Source organism: Canis lupus, chromosome 15, assembly GCF_011100685.1.
Source record: "Canis lupus familiaris isolate Mischka breed German Shepherd chromosome 15, alternate assembly UU_Cfam_GSD_1.0, whole genome shotgun sequence".
Taxonomy (NCBI): Eukaryota; Metazoa; Chordata; class Mammalia; order Carnivora; family Canidae; genus Canis; species Canis lupus.
The window spans coordinates 12,610,471-12,637,030 of NC_049236.1; the positions used below are offsets into that span (position 1 = coordinate 12,610,471).

Genomic DNA, 26,560 nt, shown 5'->3' on the forward strand with positions numbered 1-26,560 from the left:
CCAACTAAATGTGATGGATTCAGATGTAAGTGGATAAAGAAACCCCACAGCTTTTTTAGGCCGATGGCAGTTCCAATTAGAGTGAGCAGCCCATTTGCCAAAAAGTTCACTTAAGTAAGGGAGCAATAAAAGGGCAGAGATGAGCTCTCTACCCATTCCTGGCTGACTCTGAAACAGTGCCGAGCAACAAGATACTGTGAAAGCCCAGCAAAAAGTGAAACTCCATGGAAACTGCGGACCAGACTGTATCTTTGAATATATTTTCCAAGCCATATACAGGTAATCAACAGAGTGGAACCCTTATAGTTTAACTGGATGACCACAAAGCTATATATACACAGGTGAGAGCCCTAGAAAGAATGGAAGAATCAAAAGACATGGTACCTCTATAAACTGAACAGCAAAACAGCAGATATAAATCCAATCATATCAATTGTTGTATTTAAATGTGAGTGGAAAAAACACTCCCATTAGTAGTTTGTTGTTCTGGCAGATGACAATGCACCTTTCCTCAATTCTTGTAACATCTGGCCGAGTCTTGGGCTGTTCTTCTGAACCCATTGCTTTGGCAAAAATTCAGTCACACCTGGCACTCTCATAGGCTACCTGACTAAACTTGAACAAAGCACTATAATATGAAGATCTCACAGGGCTACTGGGTGGATTAATGAAGCCTTGTAGATGGTTATAGCAGTACCTGGCAGAGAGAACACTCAGTGAATGTGCATTATATGCTGATGGCTGGGGAGATCATGACAGTGCTGATGATAATATCCCCTTTAGACTATGAACTCTATAGAAACAATATGTGGCTTTCTCATCTTTGAATTTAACTCTTAGCACAGTACTTTGCATGGAGTAGGTACTTAAATGCCACTTGATGGAATTAAATGAACAAACTACATCTTCTAGACTTCATAGAGGAACTGACATTTGAGATGGAGTGATGATTAATTTTACGTGTCAACTTGGTTAGGTTATGGTGCCTAGTTGTTTGGTCAAACGCTAGTCTAGATGTTACTGCGATAGTATTTTGTAGATGTAATTAATATTTATAAACAGTTCAGTTGAAGTATAGGAGATTACCATTGACAAAGTAGGTTGAACTCATCCAATTAGTTGAAGGCCTGTAGAGTAAAAATTGAGGTTTCCTGAACAATAAGGAATTCTGCTTCAAAACTGTAATGTAGAAATACTGCCTCATTTTTCAGCCTGCTATCATGCTTACAAATTTCACACTCCAGACTGCAATGCCAACTTCTGTCTACATTGCCAGCCTGTGGATTGCCCTATGGATTTTGGACTTGCCACTCTAACAATTGCATGAACCAAATCCTTAAAATAAATCTTGCGCTCTTGTGTGCGTGCTCTCTCTCTCTCTCTTTCCATATATATATATATATATATATATATATATTTAAATAAATAAATAAATACATAAATAAATAAATAAATATATTTATCCTACTAGTTCTTTTCCCTGGAGAATCTCAACTGATACTTATTTGGTTTTGAAAGCTCAGTGAAAATAATGGCTAAAACATTGAGTATTTACAATGTGACCAGCAACATATGGGGGAGGGTAAAGTGATGAGTTGCAATTCAGGCTGTGGTAGTTATAAAATACGTCCACAAATGGCTTGATACTTCTCTCTTCCAAAGGCAGAGCTGATTCTCCACACTATACTTAGCAACTCAGATAAAATCTGGTGAAGTGACAGTATTAGACTTTGGAGTCATTAAATGTATTGTGGCTTCCTCCTTGCTTTCACTCTTGTATCAGTCACTTTAGGCTAAGCCAACTGCCATGCATGAAGACACTTAATAAGCACCTCTATAGTGAGGGCAAAAGCTGGAAAGGTTTTGCTAGAATGTTTGTGAAAGCTTGGAAGGTCTTGAAGAAACTGTCAGATGTGTATTTGCAGGAAAATAAGGTGAATGTTATTGGAAATTAGGGATGAAAGGATTCCTTGTTCAGTAATAACAGGAGGTTTGGCCATATAGTCACCTGCAGTAATGTGGGATGTAGAGAAATATCCAATGAAATGGATTGTATGTTTGAGACTTTCCAATAGAAAGTTAGAGGGTCTGCTTGGTTTTCTCTTGCTGCTTTATAGCAAAATATGAGGGGAGAGAGGAGCAAAAGGAAAGGCTGTTTAGCAAAAAGGAGTTGGAACTTATGGTTTCTGAAGATTCCCAGCCTTTCCCAATGGCAAATAAAACTACAATTAAGGAATGACTTCTGAGCAAAAATCATTCCAGGCACTTTTGGAAAATTGTGTTCTGATGGTAAAACCAAGGGTAGTTAACTATAAAATCCTTCATTAAAATCTCAGAAAGATCTAAGACATTGCCTCAGAAAATAAACATTGGTTTTTCAAAGATCCTTCAGGGGAGTCTCAGCAGAAACTGTGTGTGGAAAAGGCTGCAGCTTGTGTCTAATGGAATGAACTTCAGTAAGATTCACATGAGAACCAGTATGTTTTTTAAGAGCATTGCATTGGTGGAAATACCACCAGCTTGGTCTCAAATGCAGAGAGACCTCACAAAATGAAAAGGCCTTTGGACCCCCAAAATTCTGGTGTCAGGACTCACACTCAGAACACTGTGCAGCTCTAAACACGGCCTGCCTCTCCTTGGAAAGGAATGATAATTCAAAGGTTGGAAGCAAGAGCCCAGAGGATAGTTATTTCTTGATTAAACTTCTAATCAAGGAACTTCTAATATTTTCCTGGACAGATTTTAGAATTTCTATAGGCCAGTGATTCCCTTTTGACTTAATTCCTCCCCACCCCCCCCCCCTTTTTTTTTAAGATTTTATTTATTTATTCATGAGAGACACAGAGAGGCAGAGACACAGGCAGAGGGAGAAGCAGGTTCCATGCAGGGAACCCAACGTCCCGAGTCTGCAGGATCACGCCTTGGGCCAAAGGTGGGGCCAAGCTGCTGAGCCCCCCGGGCTGCCCATTTCCTCCCTTTTTGAACAAGAATATCTAGAGTGCTTATGCTGTGCCTACTACATGTGTGTACTTTGGGAATGTATGGGACAGATAACTTGTCTCTTTGATTCATAAGTCTTCTAACTGTGAGAAACTGTATTCTAGGAACTATCCTTAAAGAACCACATCTGGTTGGCTCAGTGGTTGAGCATCTGCCTTCGGCTCGGGGCGTGGTCCTGGGTCCTGGGATTGAGTCCCACATCAGGCTTTCCACAGGGAGCCTGCTTCTCTCTCTGCCTATGACTCTGCCTCTCCCTGTATCTCTCATGAATAAACACATAAATCTTAAAAAAAAAAAAATAAAGAACCACATCTGAGAAGGCTGAATAAGGATTTGACTTAGATGCCAACATCTTGGATTTCAAGCTGAAGTTGGAAAAGGATGAGACTTTTCTTTCTTTGTTTTTTGTTTGGGTTTGTTTTTGTTTTCATTTTTGTTTTGTAGGGTATGAGTTTAGTTTACACATGAAAGGAGTGTAAGTTAACTTGTGGTCAGAGGGTGGACTGTGGTGGTTTTAAGATATGTCCACAAAATTTTTGATATTTCTCAGCTGAAAAGGAAGTCTTAACTCCTTTCTCGTTGAGTGTGGGCTGTACTTCAGGACTCTAACTAAATAGTATGTGATAGCTGTGACAGTGCTAGGCTTAGGAGACTAGGTTATAAAAACGGTTGTGGCTTCCCCCTTGCTTTGTTTTGGGAGAACTAGCTGCCATGGCATGAGGACACTCAAGCAGTCTTATGGAGAGATTTATAGCATGAGGAGCTGAGTCTTTTTGATAAAAGCCAGGCAAGAACTGAGACCTCCAGCTGACATTTATGTGAATGAGCCTTCTGAGGAAGTAGATGCTCCAACCCCAGGCAAACTGCAGATGACAGCAGCCCAAATGGCAATCTCATGAGAGATTTCAAGCCAGAACCATCCAGTTCAGCCTCTGCCAGATTCCTGACCCATAGAAACTATGTGAGATAGGTGTTTACTCTTGTTTTAAACTGCTAAGTAATCTGTTGTGAAGCAATAGATAACAAACAAGTAGGCATAGTGGGCATCATTAATAAAAGTTATGTTTGCATAAAAATAATCATTTAGTTAGTTCTTAGGCAACTCATATTTACCTTTCCTGTAATGTAATGTTTGAAACTCTAATGGTCAAAGGCTGGGTTTGTAAAGACAAGCATCTCCTACTATATTCAAATGAAGTCTCACTGGACATACACAGTATCTTTTAATGCTTCATTGAATGTACAGTTTGTGTGCTTCCAAATATTTTGGCAGGTACTTCATGACTGTTCCTTTGAATTTTACCATTTGTCTCCACTTACTTCAAAACAGTATTCAAGCTGATGTTTGAAATGTTGAAAGAAATAGAAGCCAGGTTCATTCATAAATCTGAGTGTAACCTATATGTTACAGGAAAAAATGTTGGAGGAATTGGTAGAGACTTTCCTCTCTTCTGTTTTCAAGGACTGCATACCTAGAAGTTAAAATTTTATAATTTTATACAGCTCAGTGGAAGAGTCCTTTCTAAATATAAAATTACCCCCCGCCCCATTGTCACTGGACTTAGGAATGAGGAGACTATCCAAAGTATTTCTTGATTATGTAGTTAAGTATGTCTTAATAAGAGCTCAAATCCATTAAGTGCTTTTATATATTTATCGCCTTAATTTTATATCATAGTTTAAAAATCTTAGAATAATTTGACAGGGAAATACTTGAAAATTAAAAAATATATTAATTTTTACATAAAGGTAATCACTTATAAGCGTATCATCAGCAATGAAACTGCTTCTTGCTAACATTTATTAGCATCACTGTGTTGTCTTATCTTTAATAAGAAAGTCATACTAACAAATGAAGCAGCTATATCTTGACAAATATTTGTTACTTCAGGTCATAGTTTTATCAACAGTAATTATATTTTTTTAAAAATCAAAATGTCTAATAATACCCTTTTTCCCCTCAGGGAATTGCTCCAAAGCTGGAATTTTCTACAACCTCAGTGATTACTGAATGTCTGATAAGTTCAAGGAAGTGCCGCACTCAGGTTGAAATCATTTATTTAAAGTTTTTAATAGTTTACCTTATTTGTTCATACTTATGGGCATTGGGCAAGAATTATTCTTTTATTTTGGCTGCAACTCTTTTCACTTTTTCAGGTCAATCTTTAGTAAGCAAAACAATTATCAGATATTTAGCAGTTTGGTTGCATCTTAAAAATGAGAGCGAAGAGTTTGGTACACATGATAGATGGTGCCATGATATTATTATTTTATGACTTCATGGGCCTTTTTTTTTAATGCAAAGAAATCTGTCCTCCAGAAAGATGTTGAGATCAAGAAGACCCACGGAGAACTAGATTGGAGGCTTCTATAAATCTTATAGAAGTTACAGGTGACTGCAGGAAGTTCAAAGGATAACTTCTGGCAAATGTGACCAGAGATTCTCATGTGGGAATATTGATGTTAAATGAATGTGGTTTCTTGAGTGTCTCTAATTCCTTAAATGACTCTTGCTCAGTTTGGTGGCCATACTGATGCTGTCAGACCAAGGGAACCTTGGACGCTCCAACCTAAGTACCTTCAATATTTGTAAAAACTGTCTTTAGTAAACTGAGATATCTGGACCTGATATTTCATTCTGGTTTAACTTTTTACTGAGTCACCAGGATTATCTTACTGCCTTGTCCACAAGTTATCTAATAATGTCTAGTCATCACTTATATCTAGTTGCATTATGATCAGGTAACAATGACTAGTCTGTGATGAAGAGCCAGTATCCATATAAAGCCCAGCGGACCCAAACAAGGCAGGACTGGACCTATGATGGAAAGAGTGAAGAGTTAGTTTACTGCATTCTCAGTTTCACAGTAAATTTGCTGAGGATGGTAACTGTGACATAAGCTAAGAAAGGTAAAGCATGGTTATATAAGATTATCAAAAGATATATCTTATATATCTTATTTTGTTTAGCAAGATACATAGTATACCAATTTGTCTATAATTATTTATCTTTGAAATGAGAGCTGAAATGCAGCTATGAGAGATCTAACAGCCTGTCCTTGCCAAATGCAAAGGTATTACTGACTTGTTTTGAGACATGCACTGTACATATTTATAAATTGTTAAAAATATTTTACGTGGACTCAGACAACATTTTTCTCTCCTCATTGGGGTATGCTCTTCTGGTGATTGGGTAGAAAAGTCTTTTTTTTTTTTTTTTGTATGAAGTATGGCATATGCACAGAAAAGTACTCTAAGTATATAGCTCAGTGGAAGAGTCCTTTCTAAATGTTAAATTACCCCCCCCATTGTCATTGGACTTAAACTAACATTTTCCCCTATAAACTTTTGAGAAGGCTCATTTCTTTTTTTTTTTTTTCAACTTGCTATTTCAGTGTTTGTCATTTGTTCTTTATTAAACAGATGTAAGAAAATAGGATAGGTTTTGGCGTCAGTGTTTAAGAAAAAATACTTCAGAATCAGATCTGGGTTCAAGTTCCTCATAATTCTGCTTTAAGGATGAAATTGGAGAATAGGTAATGTGTCTGGCACATAGCATATAATTAATGAATTTGACAGCTATTAACTAAGCTTTCTTTTTTTTAAGATAATTAGGAGAGAAGACAGTACTTAAAACAAGATAGAAAACATTATCTGGCACAACAGAGTATACACTTACACATTAAAATTTTAAATGTCAACAGACAGAATTTTCATCTTATTTGACCTTATTTGAGAATGTGATACATCTGCTTTTTTAATAGTATTAGTTACAATTAAAATTTTAATGGCTGTAAAGCAGCATTTTCAGATTCAAACATAAGAATAAGACAAACCATTTTGATATTTAAAAGAGGAATGAATGAGAGAAACTATAAAATTATTTAAGTTCACAATTACTTATAATGATCTTTATTCCTTTTGACACACAATTTTCAAATTGATGTTTTGTTACCAATTGGATAGATTGAAAAAATTGAGCATATTAATGTGATTTTCTGAAAGAAAACTAGTTTTCTACTTTTAATCTAGTAAAGGTAGATTAGTTAAGTATCAGTAGTAGTTTTATTCTTTTGTATGCTCTATCGGGTAGTTTTTGCTGTGTAAAAAGCAACACTAACTTAGTGGCTTAAAATAAAACATTTCTCACAGTTCTATGGATTGGTTGGGGGTTTCTTTTGGTTTGAACTGGTGAGGCCAGGGCTGAATGATCTAGTATGGCTTCACTCATGTCTGGCAGTTGGCTGAATTTTTGGTTTGGAAGGGACTTTATATTTCTGGTAATTGGTTTGATTTTAGCTGCAGCAGTGGCCACAAGACTGTCATCATCTAGTAGGCTAATTTTGACTCATTCACATGGAGTCAGGAAGATTTTCAAAAAGGAGTAAAAGACTTTTCAAGTCTGTGTCACATGCTATGTTAACAGCATGTAACAGCCACTATTTTTAAGTTTTACTGGGCAGTATCAGGCTGCATTAAGGATTGAGTAGAGTTAGCATGTATCTGTAGTTGACATACCACAGTTTATAACTTACTCTAGTAGTATTCAACATTCAAAAACTCCAATGAAGAAGATGAAGTTAGTTATTTTAGGTTTGGTATAATCAGAGATCAGTGAGGAGGAACTTTACAGCATTGCTGAAATGGACAATAATGGAGTTCATCTGGGTCTGGAGGTAAGAGATACTAAAAATGTATGAATGTCTGAGCAAAAGAGCTCCAGAGACTGAGAAGGTGAGGAAGGTAAGTAGCAGATGGAGTGAGAATAAAAGAAGTAGAATGAGGAAAAATAGTTTTGGTCAGCAAGGGATTTTCAGAGTTGAGATACAATAGATCTGCATAAAAAAAAAAACAATAGATCTGCATAATGATGAAATCTAAGATGAGGTAGAAAAAGGTAATTAAAGCTGAGTCTAAGATTCTGGAAAGTTTCACTGCTTTGAACATGTATTCAACCTCAAAGGTGAGCTAACATTCCTGCTTCTGTGCATCAGTGTGGTGTCATAGAGTTGGATGAAGTGTGATAAGGTAGAAAAATTCTGAATTACTGGTTGAAGTCATTGAACAAGGTGGGAGAAGGGCTGGGAACACATCCGCAGCTGTAGAGGAAAAATGAGGAAATAATCTGATGCTGCAGGTTTGTATGATTTCATGGACTTATTTTTCCAATTGGAAAATATTATTTTTTCCTGTTTATCTACTTCCAAAAAATATTTGACTTTTACCTTCTATATCACGTTTATGTTTTATTTACTTAGAATAGATATCCTTAGTGAGGGAAGGAGAGGTTGGGCGAACAGGGAAGTAGGATTGGTAGTTTTTAATTGATTAAAGTTAGGAATACAAAGATTCTCAACTGCCCATTTTCTTTAATACTGAAACCTTATAATTTTAGATAATGAGTCAAGAGTAATTGTAATCTAAATTTTAAGGTACTTATAAGGCAGAGACTAAATGTTACCCTAATAATATAAAAATGTTTATAAATGTAACATTTGTTTTTTTAAATTTTAGACTGCTAATCAATTATACTAGTAGAGTACTAGTCATTAAAATCTATATGTGTCTTTTATGTCTTTTTACTTTTATAAAAATATGGAATCAGAATTAAGATGATATGACTATTGGTCACAGAATAATAAAGTTTTAGTTTGGAGGAGATCTTAAATTCTAATCACTTTGTATAATCCAAATAATACATTTCATGAAAATGTGTATAAAGCTGTTTTTCAGATGTTCACAGTGTACATGTGCATGTAATCACAGCAGCATAAATGAAACTTATTTTAATCATTTTCTCCATAAAGATTTCATAAGCAACTATTTAGCCATGTGTATTTGTAACATTACTAAAGAGAGCTTGGGTCACATGGGTGGCTCAGTTGGTTAAGCTCCAACTCCTGATTTCAGCTCAGGTCGTGATCTCTGGGTCCTGGGATTGAACCCCATGTTGAGCTCTGTGTAAAGTCTGCTTAAGTTCCTGTCTGTCTTCCTCTGCCCTCCCCAATCTCTTCACTCTCTCTAAAAACAAAAGAGAGAGCCTTCTTAAATTATATAGCCAATTACTTGGATACTTAATTACAAATGATAAACCAATGTTTACATTAATTATTTAGTACGCTGAAAACTAATTTTTTCTGACCTTGGTTCTTAGATTTTTCATATGATTTAATATTCGGCTTTTATTTTCAGAAGTACTTGTTAGACTTAAGAATACCATATACTTGATTAACTACTAGACAAAGAGTAATCTTTATCTAGCATAGATAGAAAAGAGTAATCTTTGTCTAGCATAGATAGAAAAGACTAATCTAGTTGGCTTTCATAGATTATATGTGCCTTAGATTAATTTTTAAAGTTTTTTCTACTTGTAATTTATAGATAGATCTATATATATCTCTACATATATCTTCTGCCCAAGTTAATTTTTATTTTTTATGTTTAGGATAAATTTATTTACCATACGGCTCCAGTTGAAAAATCACACGGCAGACTGCAAAGCAGAACATCGAGATCACAAAAGAAAAAATCCAAGTCACCTGAGAGAAATAAATATTGCATAAATGCAAAAAACTACGAACAGCCTACAATTTCTTCAAAATCACACTCTCCATCTCCCTACACAAAAAGACGCATGTGTGAGCTATCTGAAGACACCAGGCGGCGGCTGGCCCATTTAAATCTGGGACCCTATGAATTCAAAAAAGAAACAGATAAACCTCCATTTGTGATTAGACATGTATGTGTTCTTTTAAACATATCCATTTCAAACCGATCTAATCTGTTCTTTCACTAAAATATTATTCTGAAACTTCTTTCAACTTCTGGCTTTTATTAATAATATTCTTTCTTGAACTGTTAGCCCAGCAATCTAAACTGGAAAATTAACTTAGAGTAAAAGAACATTCTTTTGTCAGTCTTTAAACCTGACAGAGATCAAGTTCCTTTATGACTGCCATGTTAAATCCTTTAAGTACCCATTTCCTTTCTTCGTATACACTGGACAGTGTAATAACTCTACAAATTGAACTTAGATATAATTAACATTAGTACTAAAATGGCAGAGTAGGGTTTTAAAAGAAGACCAACTTTCTTTATAAAAAGGAAGACTCCCTTTTTCTAGCCTTTTAAAAAATTAAAATGGAAAGTTAAGTTTCCTTTGATATTATATCCCTTGGGTAAACCTTATATAATGGATCTTTGAAGCAAATCATTATTTGATGGGGATGGGAAGGCCTTTAAAAGTGAAGAGAGTTAACTTAGGGTAGCATAGTTCTAATATTCCCAAACAGAAGACTGCTTTTGAAATGGTTTAAGCTTAGAGCTTGTGTTCATGTGATAGGTAGACTTTGGCTAATTTTAAGGGTCTATAATATTTCAGGATTTTTAATAAAGGACTTAGAAATGCTCATAGTTTCTTAAATTTTTGTAAAGAATTTTTATCTTAGAAGCATTTCTTTAACAAAAGCTGGCAAATTAATAAAAAATTACTTATAAATACCTATAATAATAAGTGTTAATATTTAAGTGCTTACAGAAGTAAAACAACTTTTGAGTTTATCTATAAAGTTATTTCTTTTTTTTTTTATAAAGTTATTTCTGACTTTTTTTTCTTTGCTTGAATTTATTTATTTTTTATTTTTTTTAGATTTATTTTTTATTGGTGTTCAGTTTACTAACATACAGAATAACCCCCAGTGCCCGTCACCCATTCACTCCCACCCCCCGCCCTCCTTCCCTTCTACCACCCCTAGTTCGTTTCTCAGAGTTAGCAGTCTTTACGTTCTGTCTCCCTTTCTGATATTTCCCACACATTTCTTCTCCCTTCCCTTATATTTCCCTTTCACTATTATTTATATTCCCCAAATGAATGAGAATATATAATGTTTGTCCTTCTCCGACTGACTTCACTCAGCATAATACCCTCCAGTTCCATTCACGTTGAAGCAAATGGTGGGTATTTGTCATTTCTAATAGCTGAGTAATATTCCGTTGTATACATAAACCACATCTTTATCCATTCATCTTTCGTTGGACACCGAGGCTCCTTCCACAGTTTGGCTATCGTGGCCATTGCTGCTAGAAACATCGGGGTGCAGGTGTCCTGGCGTTTCATTGCATTTGTATCTTTGGGGTAAATCCCCAACAGTGCAATTGCTGGGTCGTAGGGCAGGTATATTTTTAACTGTTTGAGGAACCTCCACACAGTTTTCCAGAGTGGCTGCACCAGTTCACATTCCCACCAACAGTGTAAGAGGGTTCCCTTTTCTCCGCATCCTCTCCAACATTTGTTGTTTCCTGCCTTGCTAATGTTCCCCATTCTCACTGGTGTGAGGTGGGATCTCATTGTGGTTTTGATTTGTATTTCCCTGATGGCAAGTGATGCAGAGCATTTTCTCATATGCATGCTGTGAGATTTCTGTTCATGTCTTTTGCCCATTTCATGATTGGATTGTTTGTTTCTTTGGTGTTGAGTTTAATAAGTTCTTTATAGATCTTGTATTTCTGACTTTAATGTCTAATTCATTTTTCTAAATTCTAATATGTAAATATAAATGTAAACGTGTAAAGATGCTCCTTAGATAGTTCAGTTTTTTTTTTTTTAAGATTTTATTTATTTATTCATGAGAGAAGCAGAGGCATAGGCAGAGGGAGAAGCAGACTTCCTGTGGGAAGCCTGATGCGGGACTTGATCCCAGGACCCCAGGATCATGACCTGAGCCGAAGGCAGTGGCTCAACCACTGAGCCACCCAGGCATCCCACTTCTTGGATAGACTGATGGGTTTTTGAAAATATACCATCTGAAAATTCAGATTTTTTGTGTGATATTTTTTAATTTTAAATGTAATTACATTTAAGCAACATTTTATTCCAGTTTTATATTTTGACTATGAATCCTTTATTCTTTAGCCTTAAGTAACAAAATTTTTTATTGTAAAAAGAAAACTTATAATAGGTACTTTTCAATGATAATGTTTTATTGAGATTATTGTGATTATATTTGTTTTATTTCTATAGAATTTATTTATGGGTACTGGCCACATTTTTTTGTTGTTGGAATAATAGCCAGATAAGATTTACTGTTTGATGTTTGATGGCAGTTTCAGAAACCTTTCAATTTATAACTGGTCATAGTTGTAAACTAAGTTGAAAAGAAAGGATATATTAAATTTTAATCTGAAGGAATAGTAGCATTTTAATTAAAATGCCTATGTGCAGAATAACCAGTAATAGTCTGTGGGAGTTAGCCACACACACAAAAAAATTGTGGAAGGAAATAACTTCTCTTCAAATGCTCATTAAATTACTGTTTTTCACACAGGTGTTCAAAGTGGAATTAATTCTAATACTGCTGGGTGTAGACCTTAATGTTTTCACTGAAGAGATTTCCTTTACAGCTTTCCAATGAACAGAAAAAATGCATATGTCTAAGCCTCCAGTTATATTATATATGCTTATATTATGGTATAGGAAACTGAATTTTTCCAATTGTATTTGCATAGAGATATCATTTCTTCCCCTGTAGCCATTCACAATTTCAAAAGTACTTGATAAACAAAATTTTAATTTCACAGGCACCTGTTAAGTGTCCAACTCTTGATTTCAACTCAGGTCATGATCTCAAGGTTGTGAGATGGAGCCCTACATCAGGCTTCATGCTGGACATGGAGTCTCTTTAAGATTCTCTCTCCCCCACCTCCCCTTCCCCTTGGCGGCACACATGCTCTCTCAAGAAAAATAATTTTATATATGCATATGTAAAAAGTTAATAATACTTTTATTTTTTAAAAAATATTTTGTTTATTTTTGAGAGACACAGAGAAAGGCAGAGACAAAGGCAGACAGAGAAGCGGCCTCCTCACAGAGAGCCTTTCTTGGGACTCAGTCCCCAACCCGGGATCATGACCTCAGCCAAGGGCAGATGTTCAACCATTGAGCCACCCAGGTGTCCCAAAAGTTAGTACTTTTAGGAAAGACATTCTAGTTTTACATGCATCATGTGAAAAAGTCTTAAGGTAGTAAAGAGCAGTTTCAAGAAACCAACCAGCATGCTCCCAAGCAAACTGGCACTATCATCCCAGAAAAGTTAAACAGAATTATTTTCTTTTTCGTTCATACAGAATAGGATCTTTTTTTTCTATTGCAGTAAAATACTCATAAAATGCAACACTTCAACCATTTCAAAGTATATAATTCAATGGCAGTAAGTATATATTGTGCAACTGTCACAACTGTCTAGTTCCAGAACTTTTTCATCATCCTGAAACCCTGTATTCATTAAGCATTCATTCAGCATTTCTCCCTTTCTTCAGCCCCTGGTATGGATATGTACCACAGTTTGTTCATGTGTTCATCTGTTGATGGACATTGAGCTGTGTTCACCTTCTGGTGTGTGACTAGTGCTGCTATGAACATTCAAACACAAGTTTCCATTTGAGTACCTGTTTTAATGCCTAACTGCCTAATACCTAAGAGTGGAATTGCTGGGTATGTCTGTGTTTAACTTTTGAGGAATTATCAAACTGTTTTCCACAGAGGCTGTACCATTTTGCATTCTCTTCAGCAATGTATGAGGGCTTTACTTTATCTACATTCTTGCTAATACTATTTTGCTTTGTTTTCTTTTTATTATAGACCTCCAAGGGGTGTGGAGTGGTCTCTCATTATGGCTTTTTTTTTTCCTATTATGGTTTTAATTCACATTTTCCTTAAAAGTAATGATGTTGAGCATCGTTTTATGTGCCCTTTAGCCATTTGTATATTTTCTTTGGAGTAATGTTCATTCAAGTTCTTTGTCTATTTTTAATTGGATTTTCTTTGTCTGATATTTACTTGTAAGTTTTCTTTCTATATTTAGGATTCTAAATCTTTATCAGGTATGATTTGTAAATATTTTCTCATTGTATGGCTTCTTTTTTCACTCTCCTTATTTTAAAGCTTAATTTTTTAAAAATTGTGGTAAAATATACACAATATAAAATTTACCATTTTAACCATTTATAGTTTAGTGGCATTAATAAGCACATTCACATCATGAAGTGTAGTATCTCTCACCGTGATTTTGAATTATATTTCCCTAATGATTAGTGATATTGAATATTTTTGTGCTTATTTGTCATTTGCATATCTGTTGGAGAAATGTGTACTTAAGTTCTTTACCCACTTTTTGAGAGAGTTTTTTTTTTCCTGAGTTGTAGGAGTTTCTTTATATATTTGGGATATCAGTGCCTTGTCAGATAATTATTTGCAAATATATATTTTTATTAAATGGTTTGCTTTTCACTTTCTTAATAGTGTCCTTTTTTGTACAAAATGTTTAATTTTGATCAATGGAGGTATCTTTTTTTACAGTTTATAACACTGACTTTTTTTCTTTTTCATTAGAAAACATGCTTAAAAAAAAAAGAAAACATGCTTGACTATAATAATCTGTGAGCTATAAAGCATTCGGCATGCTGGGCTCTGAACATAGCCAAGTAAAGACACTGTTAGAATTCAGTATCTGTTCAAGTAGCAAATCCTAAACTTGCTTTTTAAAATGTAGCAAAATAGATTCCCCTTTTTGTAGCTTTTTTAATGGAAAACCAACTGGGCAATAGGGTAACAGACATTTCAACTACATTTATAATTTGAAATTATAAATTTCAAATTTATAATAAAAAATTTCTGGAGTTTAATTTCAATTTTGTTTAAACATGAACAGTAAAATACTCAACTAAGCTCTGGCTTCTGAACGTGCCTGAGCCACACAGGCCTTGTCATGCCAACCTGATGACTACAGTCTATGTACTTGAGTTGATTTTCTGGTACCATGAGACTAAAAAGAAAATTTAAGTTCTTTAAATCCTTCATCTTCTAGGTCGACCCCCCAAGTCCCAGGGCTGATGCTTTATTTGGATCTTCTGGCAGAGACTGTGAAAGAGATGGATGGTCCAGGATGCACAATGGTAAGTTAAAAGTTGTCTCTCTTCATTGCTTTAGTTGCCTTGGCTACAATCAAGGCTTTCACTTGGCATTAATGAACCAAAATAGATTCTTTGCTATATTACTGGTAAATAAGGCATAGAGCTACTTTTTAAGACTCATGGGATGCCCATATAAGTACTCTCTAAAAATAATAAAATTTCTATGTAGCCATAAACTAATCTCCCTCTTTGAGATTCAAAATACATAGTAGCATATTAAAGACTGATACCTTCTCGTGAAGAAAACAACTTGATTTTGTTTTGCTCAATGATTTCTAAATTTCTTTGACGATGGAACCATACTCCTTAGTTTGTGGAATAGGCTTTGGGAAACACCATAATAAAAAGAGTTTAAGGTTACAGGTTTTGGACATACATTTACACATGTATTTGAGTACTTTCTTTGTCACTTATTCATAAATTGAGCATTCTTTTTTTTTAAGATTTCATTTATTTATTCATGAGAGACACAGAGAGAGACAGAGTGAGGCAGAGGCACAGGCAGAGGGAGAAGCAGGCTCCTTGCAGGAGCCCGACGTGGGACTCGATCCTGGGTCTCCAGGGTCACACCCTGGGCTGAAGGCAGCACTAAACCGCTCAGCCACCCGGGCTGCCCTAAGTTGAGCATTCTTAAATCATTTTAACTATTTTGATAGTATATTGCAGAATGAAGATGATATGGTAAATATGGCCATGTAAAATACCCTAGCACATAGGTCTTAATATCAGCAGTTAATACTTATATTTCTTTTTTTTTAATACTTATATTTCTGAAAAAATAGTGTCCTTTAAGTTTAGTTTACAGAAATCTTTCTTTTTATCATAGTCCCTGGCTCTAATGATTAGTTATTTTTTCAGTTCAATCTGGAGATGACTTTTATGAAGATTAAATAGTATTGTTTGACGTTAGGGATATTTGAGTGTTAATATCTATAGTCATTGGTTAGTTTGGCAAGTATTCCCCAGCAGCCTTTAAGTTAATTCACTACACACTGGGAAAGGCATAGAAGAAGAAAAATGAGAGAGTGAAAAAAAATACAATCATAACATGTAGTGGGCTCCATCTCTTTTTGTTTCTAAACTGTAATCTGTAATCTCTCTCTCTCTTTTAATGGGGAAATGAAACATTCTTCTCTGAGAACATGCAGAATTTGTGCTCATTTATTTTGCTTTTTTAGCATTAGCAGGGAGATAGATGTGGTAATCAATAAGTCTTTTATAACACAATAGCAAATTATATGAAATTAGGAACAGATGTTATACGCTGTTTCCCTGCTTGGAAGAAATTTATGGACGCGGGAAATAAGCTTTAAGAACAAGAAAATTGAAAATAACTTCAATATAGATGTTTCTTTGGAAGATGTTTTTGGGATGAACGGAAGTGTCTGATTTCTCTTGATGATTATTATACATTTACGAGCAGAACTGTTTATTTGCTGTTCCCTCTTTCTCTATCTCCTCCCCCACCTCCAACTCTGTATGTATGTTTGTGTATAAACTTTTTTTTTTTTTTTTGACAAGGACATTGCTATTGGACAGAATTGTGTCCCTCCAAAATCCTTATGTTGAAGCTCTAACGTAAAATGTGGTAGTATTTGGAAATGGGGCCTTTGGAAGGTAATTAGGTTTAGATAAGATTAGAGGGTGGGGCCCTCATGATAGGATCAGTGCCCTTAAGAGAAGAGAAACCAGAGATCTTGCTTTCTGTCTCTGCCTTGTGAGGACACAAGCAGAAGGTAGCCATCTTCAAACCAGAACTAGACCCCTCCCCACAACCTGCCTGCACTGGATTTCAGACTTCCAGCCTCCAGAACTGTGAGAAATAAATGTCTGGTGTATATGCCCCCCAGTCTATATGATATTTTTTTATGCAGCCAGAGACTAATGTAGATATTATGTGATATAATTATGAAAAGCAGGAAATTGACAATGATGTAATAATAATAACTAATCTATAGACCTAACTCTTAACTTTGCTGCTTGTCCTCATAATATCTTTATAGTAAAAGAAATTCCACATAATGCATGGCCTTCGGTTACCGTGTCTCTTCAGTTTTCCTTAGAATGCTCAGTTCCTTAAACTTTCTTTGTGTTTAACATTAATAATTTTGAAGAGTACAGGCCAGTTATTTGGTAGAATGTCCCTCAATTTGGGTTTATTTAATTTTTTTTCCCCTCATGATTAGATTTAGATGATTCATTTCCACCCCCTCTCCCCTCCAGAATACAACAAATGTGATGTTTACTCTCAGTGCAACATGTCAGGAGTATGTGATACTGCTTTGTTACTGGTGATATTCATTTGCTCACTTAATTAAGATGGGGTCTGCTAGGCTTCTCCATCGTAAAAATGCTATTTCTTCCCTTTGTAATTAATAAGGAGATACTTTGAGACTATTATATCCCGTTACTCCTTCACTTTGACCCCTTTAGCATACACACATTGATGATTCTTGCTTGAAACAATTTATTACTGTTTTCTAAGTAGTGATTTTTTTAAATTCCATTATTCTTTGTACATTTATTACTTTCTTTTCCATCTCATTTCTGTACTTTGAATGTCCTTGTTCTTTTAACTACCTTTTATTTTTCCTGTCTAGCAATTGGATGGTTGTGTTTTGGGGTCTCATCAACTATTGAAATACATATGGGAATTTCTAATAGAATCTCTTATGAGGACGGCCCGGGTGGCTCAGCGGTTTAGCGCCGCCTTCAGCCTGGGGTGTGATCCTGGAGACCCAGGATCGAGTCTCACATCAGGCTCCTTGTATGGAGCCTGCTTCTCCCTCTGCCTGTGTCTCTACCTCTCTTTCTCATGAATAAATAAATAAATAATCTAAAAAAAAAAAGAATCTCTTATGATAGTGAATTTTCACTAGTGATTATTTTACTTAATTAGAAATTCTTAAAACTTTTCTTGCCAAATTATCTTGCCTAAAAATTCTTCAGTTTTTATAGGATATCATTTCATCACTATTGACTATTTTAGTCATCATTATAATTGCATGAGGATGAATTTAACTATATTTGATCAAGAAAAATGATAGAGGCCTGGACAGGCTGAGTGTCTTGTTGGAGAGTTACAGAACATCCCTGGTCAGTCTGGGGTCCTACGCTTCCTGGGCCAACCTCCTTACCTTCACCAACCTCCTCCTACTTTCTCTACTTCCACTTAGGTATATTTTTTTAAGATAAATTTTTCTTTTTTTTTTTCTTTTTTTTTTTTAAGATAAATTTTTCAAGTACAATTTCTTTATCTGGAATTTCCATAGTGTATCATTCCAATTGTAATATGTGTAGTCCTTTTAAAGAGATCCAGCATGTCTTCTGCTACAAGAATGTTTGTAAGCTTTAGCCAACTATTGGTGTTTTTGAGGAGAAAATTGAGGTTATCATCTGGGCCCCTTTTTATTTCCTTAGAATATGAAAAGATGTTAGATTCTGTTTCCCTCTTCAGGAAACTTCCTTATTCCCTTCATTTGAAGATTCTTTTATGAGCTTCCACTAATCTCTTTGGTGGTTGTTTGTAAAGTAAAATAAGTTGGAAATTACGTTCCAAATCCTCATATGTCATAACTTGAGTAGAGAGCAATAAATAGCAACATTAAACTCTTCTGAGTAAAATAGCATAGTCATCATAAATATATTTGTTAGTAAAATATTTTGTTTCAGCTTTTATTTAAATGTATGCTTCCTCATCTCATGAGGCAGTGAGCAGCAGAGCTATGTCATTTTTAGGAATTCATCTTTTAGTTTCTTCATTTCTTTATTATTTATTAAACATTCTTAAGAATTTTAGTAACTTATAATTTATATATCATAAATTTCACCTGCTTTGTGTACACAACTGAAGGATTTTAAATAAATTTGCACAGTTGTAAAATCACCACAATCCATTCTTAGAGTATTTTTATCATCCGAAAGAGTTTCCTCATACTCATTTGCAGTAAATCTGTATTCCCACCCTGAGCCCCTATATTATTTCCACTTTTTGGCCATTATAAATGATGTTACTTTGAGCATTTGCATTGAAGTCTTCGCATAGATACATGTTTTTATTTCTTATGAATAGATAGGTAGGAGTGAATTGTTAGTTCATATGGTAAATTTATGTTTGACTTTTTAAGAAATTGCCACTGTTTTCCAACATGGCTGTACCATTTTACAATTTCCACCAGCAGTATATAATGGTCTAGTTTTTCCACATCTTTGACAGCACTTGTTGTTGCCTTTATTTTTTTTTAATGGTAAAGCCACTTTATTATTATTATTTTTTAAGATTTTATTTATTTATTTATGAGAGATACAGGGACGGGGGGCACAGAGGGAGAGAGAACGGCAGAGACACAGGCAGAGGGAGAAGCAGGCTCCATGCAGGGAGCCTGATTTGGGACTCGATCTCGGGTCTCCAGGATCACGCCCTGGGCTGAAGGCAGATGCTTAACCGCTGAGGCACCCAGGCGTGCCTTGTTGTTGCCTTTATTTTAACCATTCTAGTGAGTAAGCAGTCCTGTCTCACTGTAATTTTATTTTAATTTACATCTGAGTAATGGCATTGAATGTTTTTTCATGTACTTATTAGACATTAATTTATACTTTTTCTTGATCATCACTCTTCCAGTCACTGATAGGTGTGCTATTTGCTAGACTTCAGACAATAATAAAATAGTGAGGGGGAAAGTCGGAGACTTTTGCTGCTGAGACTTCAGACAGTGATAGAAATAAAAAAGAAGAAAACATCAGAAGTCAAGAGTAAATAGTTTCTGGTGAAGGTATCATAAATGAGCAAGAGATAGGAAACATCTAGAAAACACATGTTATATGTCTTTCCTTTTTAGAAGGTAGGATCTCCTGAGAGATACTCAACTGTGGTTTTATTTTATAAAGCTGGATATCTTAGCTTTGCTTCCAGTTATAGGGACTGGCATATAGCAAACACGTGGCTGAATGGCCCATAAATTCACAGGAGAACAGAGGCCAGCCTTACAATGTTATGTGTATATTAGGATAACAATAGGGCAAATACTGATAAAGGAGTCCAGGGGTATGCTCTTTGAAGGTTCATAGGTACACACATTTATCAGCAGGGATGCTTTGCACTCACTACCAGAATGGGGTTCAATTTCTTGAAATTATGAAAAAAAGAAAATGGTAGTACCCTTTGAGGTAGGGTACTATAAAGTTTGCCAAAGTAGGGATTGACTGATAGGGAACACATATTGGCTATAATCATCAGAATGGGGCTCAAGAATTACTTTAATAGAAAGAATGAGCTGTTACAGGGATGCTAAGCTTTAGATGAAAGCCCCTTAAGTCCTTCTTGGTTAAAGTCAGGATTGGTCCTTTAGGACTGAGTCATAATTGAGCCTGTTGAGGGCCAGGGCTTCAACATACAAATTTTGAAAGGATACAAATATTTGGTCCATGACACCTATTTCATGAGGTTATTAAGAGAACCAAGTAATAGCTAACATTTATGAATGTGTTTCTGCTGGCTTCTATTCTAAGTACTAATATTTCATTGTCACTTAAAATAATCAAGAATTTTAGATACTATTATTTATCTCCATTTTATAGGTGAAGGAACCTGAGGTAGTATCTCCATTTTATAGGTGAAGGAACCTCAGGTTTAAAGAAGTAAAGTCAAGCACTATCTGAATTAGCTCTAATTTTTCTTCATACTTTTAAGTGTTACCCATTCATTAAGGCCTAGGTCAGCTTTCTCCTCCTCTAGGAAGTTTTTTTCTTGAGAGATTCAACCTTGAGAGATTAATTTCTGATATGACTTTTAAAAATAGCATTAATTGCCTGTACCATTCTGACTTAGCCTCTTGTTTTATGCTGCTGTTATTCAACTTTGCATAACTTAATCAAAGTAAATTATGAGCATTTAATGAGCATGGGCCACGACTTTTATCTCCTTTATCTCCTGCTTTTAGAATATTGTTAGTGAGTAATTATTGGTAAGGGTGATTAAGTGCAAACATTGGGGGAACCTCAGTAACAGCTAGATTTCTAAAAATAAAAGAAAATTATAAATCTGTCCCTGTTAGAGTAAGTCTATAAGTGGATTGTGGAAAGCAGAAGACATACTGGTGTTTTAATATACTGATATTTTAATATTACATTAGCTGCCAGAAAGAATATATACCAAGTATAGAAATTATTACCTTAATTTTCAAAGTTAGCATGTGTGGAGAATTAGGTTCATTATTTCCTTATCATTCTTTTATTTCTGCTACTGTGGCCATACTATATATTATTAGACTTTATAGAAGAGGAGTTGAGCTGGGATTTATTTTTATTTTTAATTTTGAAAAGCACTTGAAGTAAGTTGAGGCTACTGAATTATTATTTTTTTTTTAGGCTACTGAATTAAATGGTAAAGTTGGCCTTGTGTGAAAAACATTAATGTTTCAGCTTTCTCTGTAATGGTTCAGGACTTTTGAACAACAAACAAAATCTTGTGCTATAAAAGAAAATTAATTAATTGAATATAGAATATCCTATGTCTCTATACAGTCATTTTTCTTTTTGATTAAGGTGGTTTGGGAAAATAAATTATAGGATGTTAGAATGCTTTGACTAGAATGTATAAGGAAGTAGAATTGCAAACCATGGTTCTGATTTGCTTGAATGTTAATATACAGAGATTATAATACTTAAATATTGACTCCTTTAACTAACTAGTAAAACCCCAAATCTGCATCTGCAATATAGTGGTCCTTATCCCAGGAGAAAGTTAGAATAGTTTTATAATCAACTTTGTTACAGATACTATGCTAGGAACTTTTCATAAATTGTATAATTTAATTACTATGACTCTCTGAGGCAAAGTAGGCATTGTCTTCATACTTTTAATTTAAGGAATGAAACACAGATTAGTTGTATAACTTGTCCAAAGTGTAATACATTTAATAAGTGGTGGAATTGGAAATTGCACCTAGCCTTGTTTGACTTAGAACTTGGGAGCAGCAATGTTGATGATGATGTTAGTAATAGTAGCTAACATTTATTTTATTGCCTCACATGTAATATTTCATATAATATTTAAAAGAACTTATGAAAGAGGTACATGAGACAGATGAGGAATCTGAGAAAGGTTAAATAATGAGCCCAAGGTTATATAGGAGGTGCTAGGGATTGGACTGTAATACAAATCTATTTGTCAAAAAGGTCTGTACCCCTCTGTCACCACACTCTAAAGCTGGTTTTGTTTCCGTTATACTCACTTGACCCTAGCGTGGACTCCAAGAATAGGAATATATGCAGTTTGGCAATATCTATCAAATCTATATATTCAAATTATATTTCTTCATAAACTGGTTTATCAATTTAAGATTATCCATTTCATGTAGGTGAATTGGTTTGGCAACAACCAATTGTTGATTGTATATATTCTGATATCTCCAGTCTATAGTCTGATATCTCCAACTCTAATGAAAATAGTATTTGTGAAATCACCTAATTGCTGAAGAACAGATATAGTTTTAACTTGTTGCATATCATCTTTACTTATGTGGCATTGTTGAGGGAATTTTTAGATCTTTCTGAAAACTGCTGTGTGAAATTATAATCATAGAAACAGAATGATAGTAGCAAAAACCAAAGATAAAACCAAATCTTCTTTCTGATACGAAGTATGTATAATTTAATTCTTTTGTACATCCTTTTTCAGAGCATTCTCATCTTGGCTGCTACCGACCCAAGGATTATAAGGTATGTAGTATAAATTGCGGAATGTTAATTGTCTTGGCTCTCACATAAAAGCATATGTATGTTTCTTACATGTATGGTAAGAGATTATCATAATCATTGAGTCAAGAAAATGTACAAACAATAATTGTCACATCATGGAATATCATTATTTTGGCTACATTGTCAAGTGGTAGAATAGACTTTTCATTGAATGTCTTCCTATAATTATTTGTGGCTTTTGATTATTTACATCAATTACTTACTGAATGTGTTTGTGTATGTATATGTGTGTATGTGAGAGAGAGAGACATAGACAAAGGCATTGATTGTTAATTTTAGTAATACTTTGCACAGTACTGTTTCTAACTTTCATTCTTAGAGCATCCTCACAATTTTTACAAAATCTGTATGCAGTTTATGCTATTTTCTTTAAATTCACCTTTTTTCTCACTACTATAAATGAAATATCAGTATCCCATGCCTTAGATGGATGATAGCCCTAAAGGATACAGGGAAAAGAGAACAGTGTTACTAAGTTCTGGCTAGATAATGGTTGTTTTCCAAAGGCTCTGAGGCATGTTCTCTATTTCTTAAAATGAGATAAGGAGTGATAGAGAAGTGTAGGAGACATACCAATAGCTTACTGAGGATTTCTGACTGAAAGAAAATTGAAAAGATAATACATCTTTTCCTTTGTAACTCAGTGTTATTTAGCATATGTCCATGTGCCATGTAAAATAATCTTGTGTATCATCTAAAATTAGTTTGGAAAAATAAAATAAAATAAAATAAAATTAGTTTGGGTACCATATTAAATTATCTGCCATACACTAGTAGTTTGTGTCCTCCATTTTAAGAAGCATCACCTCAGAGGTCGTCTTTTCTGTTCCTAAGTGAAATTTTGATAAGGAGTGTCACTATATTTGAGAAAAAAAAACCACAAAAAAACATAGTTTTACTTTTAATACCTTTGCTTATTTAATTGAAAACAATTTATTTTGCATTTACTGGCACTAAACAGCATAGTTTGAGTACTTTGCCATGCTTTGAGCATGATAAAAGAAATGCATTCCAGGTACTAAATTGAAATTGTTAAAAAAAAAAAATTGTTGAGAATGGGGACTGGAAATTCTTATTTATTTATTTATTTATTTATTTATTTATTTATTTATTTATTTATTTATATTTTGAAATTTTTAATAAGTTTCCAGGTGATTCTGATGCAGCTCTCTTGCCATCTACCCAAGGATTGGCATTTGAGAACCACTAGTATGGACTATGAATATAGCATTTGAAATACAGCATTTGAATTGGTGGAACTGTCCCTCATACAGTGTTTGTATTTGGTTGTGCCCTCGTTTAGGACTGCTGCTTGGCATAATTCACCTGGGGCAGACCTATCCTATTATGTGGAATGTTTTCAAATACATACACATACATACAAGCACACTGATGTGTGTAATATATATGTGGGTATGCACACACATAGATTAAAAAGCATGATAGTCCTTGTCTGTCAGGGAAGCCACACTAGTTGGTCTACCTAAGGGATAAGCCTGTCTTTGTATGTTTCTGTCAAGTTATGCTTTACAATTTATAATCATATATTTATTTTCATCTTTTAAAAAAATCTTCTTGTTTATAAAATCTTAAAAAAAAAGGAGGTGACACTTGGGTGGCTCAGTCAGTTAAGCATCTCACTCTTGGTTTCTGCTCAGGTCATGGTCTGATGGTCTTGAGTGGGGAGTCTGCCTCAGATTCTCTCTCCTTTCGCCTCTGCTCCTCCACCTACTTGCTCACACTCTATTTAAAATAAATTTAAGGGATACCTGGGTGGCTCAGTCGGTTAAGTGTCTGTCTTCAGTTCAGGTCATGATTCCAGGGTCCTGGAATCCAAGCCTGTCATCTGGCTTCTTACTCAGTGGAGAGCCTGTTTCTCCCTCTGTCCCTCCCTCCACTTGTGCTTATGTTCTCTATCTCAAATAAATAAAATCCTTTTAAAAAATTAAAATCTTAAGAAAAATAAAATAAAACCTGCTTATTTTACTAATCTAAGTTCCAGAATGATAGGGACCTTGTTGATCTTGCTTAATTGATAATTGCTAGTACCTACCATATTATCTGATATATGGTGTGGGTTCCTAATATATGTGTATTGTGTGAGTGGATTTTTTTAAAGATTTATTTAGAAAAAGAGAGAACAAGAGGAAGGGGCAGAGGAAGAGGGAGAAGGAATCTCAAGCAGACTCCGCACTGAGCATGATGCCCAGGTTATGAGCCCAAACCAAGAGTTAGACACTTAACCAACTGCTTCACTAAGGTGTCCCATGTGAGTGGATTATTAAGAGAAAACAAGTAAACCAATTATATAAGAATATAGAATGGAGAGACAGGTATAAAGTTTATAGGACACTAATCTTTAACCTAACGTGAATACAATCCAGCTCTGTGTTGGCTGGTCCATTTAAAGATAGGTGTATATATTTATAATCCTCCTTTCCAAAGGAATTCTTTTTTTTTTTTTTTAAGATTTTATTTATTTATTTATTCATAGAGACACAGCTAGAGAGAGAGAGAGGCAGAGACACAGGCAGAGGGAGAAGCAGGCACCATGCAGGGAGCCTGACGTGGGACTTGATCCTGGGTCTCCAGGATCACACCCTGGGCTGCAGGCGGTGCTAAACCGCTGCGCCAACGGGGCTGCCCTCCAAAGGAATTCTTTAAAAGACTATTTACAATAGTATCTACTTCCTCCCTTTTTAAAATTTGTAGTTGGTCAGTCATTATCCTTTATTTTTAAAAGATTTTGTTTATTTATTCATGAGAGACAGAGAGGCAGAGACAAAGGCAGAGGGAGAAGCAGGCTCCATGCATAGAGCCCAACGTGGGACTCAATCCCGGGTCTCCAGGATCATGCCCTAGGCAGAAGGCAGGCAGTAAACCACTGAGCCACCCAGGCGTTACTCATTATCTATTCTTTTGGCCAAACTCAACTCTCTTTGCCCTAGGTGCATTATAACCAGCTGTTCTCATAAATTCTTGTATTCTTTTCACTTCATTTCTTTTCTGTTGTACCATTACTGCCCCCGAGTCATTGGCTTCTTCTCTCCCATGTACATGGTTCCATATGGCGGTATAATAGGCATTCATTTAGTATATGGGTTCTCGGTGGAGACTGGCCTGGACTCTCACAGTGGCATTTTAGGCAGTAACAGGTACCATTATAATAGTTATTTAGAAGAGGTACTCTTGATATTTAACGATCAGGTCTGCTAGATATTCTACAGTAGTGGGACAGTTCCAAACAATGAGGAATTCTTAAGTCCCACATGGCTTTCAGCTGTCTTGCTAACCATAATGGAAGTGAAAAACATGTTCATAATCATTAGAACCATTCTAATTCTACATAAACACAAGGTACCTTTACATTGTTTTGAGATACATCATATATTATAGAAATACAAGTGTATTATAAATGATTATACTTTGTTTTATTAAAAATGTATGGTGTAGTATTACACTGTGATGAAGTATACAGCAGCTCATTTATTTTCTTGGTTTTCTTGTATATAGTGGCTGATGATCTCTTACATTTTAAAACTCCAAACTTATTTACATAAGGGAGTGTGAGCATACTTTATGTTTTCAAGAGTCGTCATATTTGAGCACTTATGAATTGAAATGCATATGTTAGGTCATGTTCCATTAATTCTTGTTTATACTACAATTAAGACAATTCATTGATTTTTTTTGAAAGTGTATATGTAAGTTACATTTTTAATACATTCCATTTTAAGATATAAAAGAGGTCAATACAAAAAGAATTGTTTTTAAAATGAGGGCTACCTTAATTTTGGCTACCATAATAAATATTATAAACTGGGTGACATAAACA

General features: G+C 34.9%; 1 protein-coding gene across 2 annotated transcripts in view; it reads left to right on the top strand.

The window, feature by feature from the left end:
- The window catches only part of SPATA6 (spermatogenesis associated 6), a 146,648-nt gene that overhangs the window by 61,011 nt on the left and 59,077 nt on the right, over nt 1–26,560 (top strand). For both annotated transcript variants that reach the window (XM_038558105.1, XM_038558106.1), the window contains exons 6-9: nt 4,965–5,045; nt 9,446–9,739; nt 14,862–14,949; nt 22,646–22,686. In XM_038558105.1, coding sequence (XP_038414033.1) covers nt 4,965–5,045; nt 9,446–9,739; nt 14,862–14,949; nt 22,646–22,686 — 504 coding nt within the window. The remainder of the gene's footprint in view (nt 1–4,964; nt 5,046–9,445; nt 9,740–14,861; nt 14,950–22,645; nt 22,687–26,560) is intronic.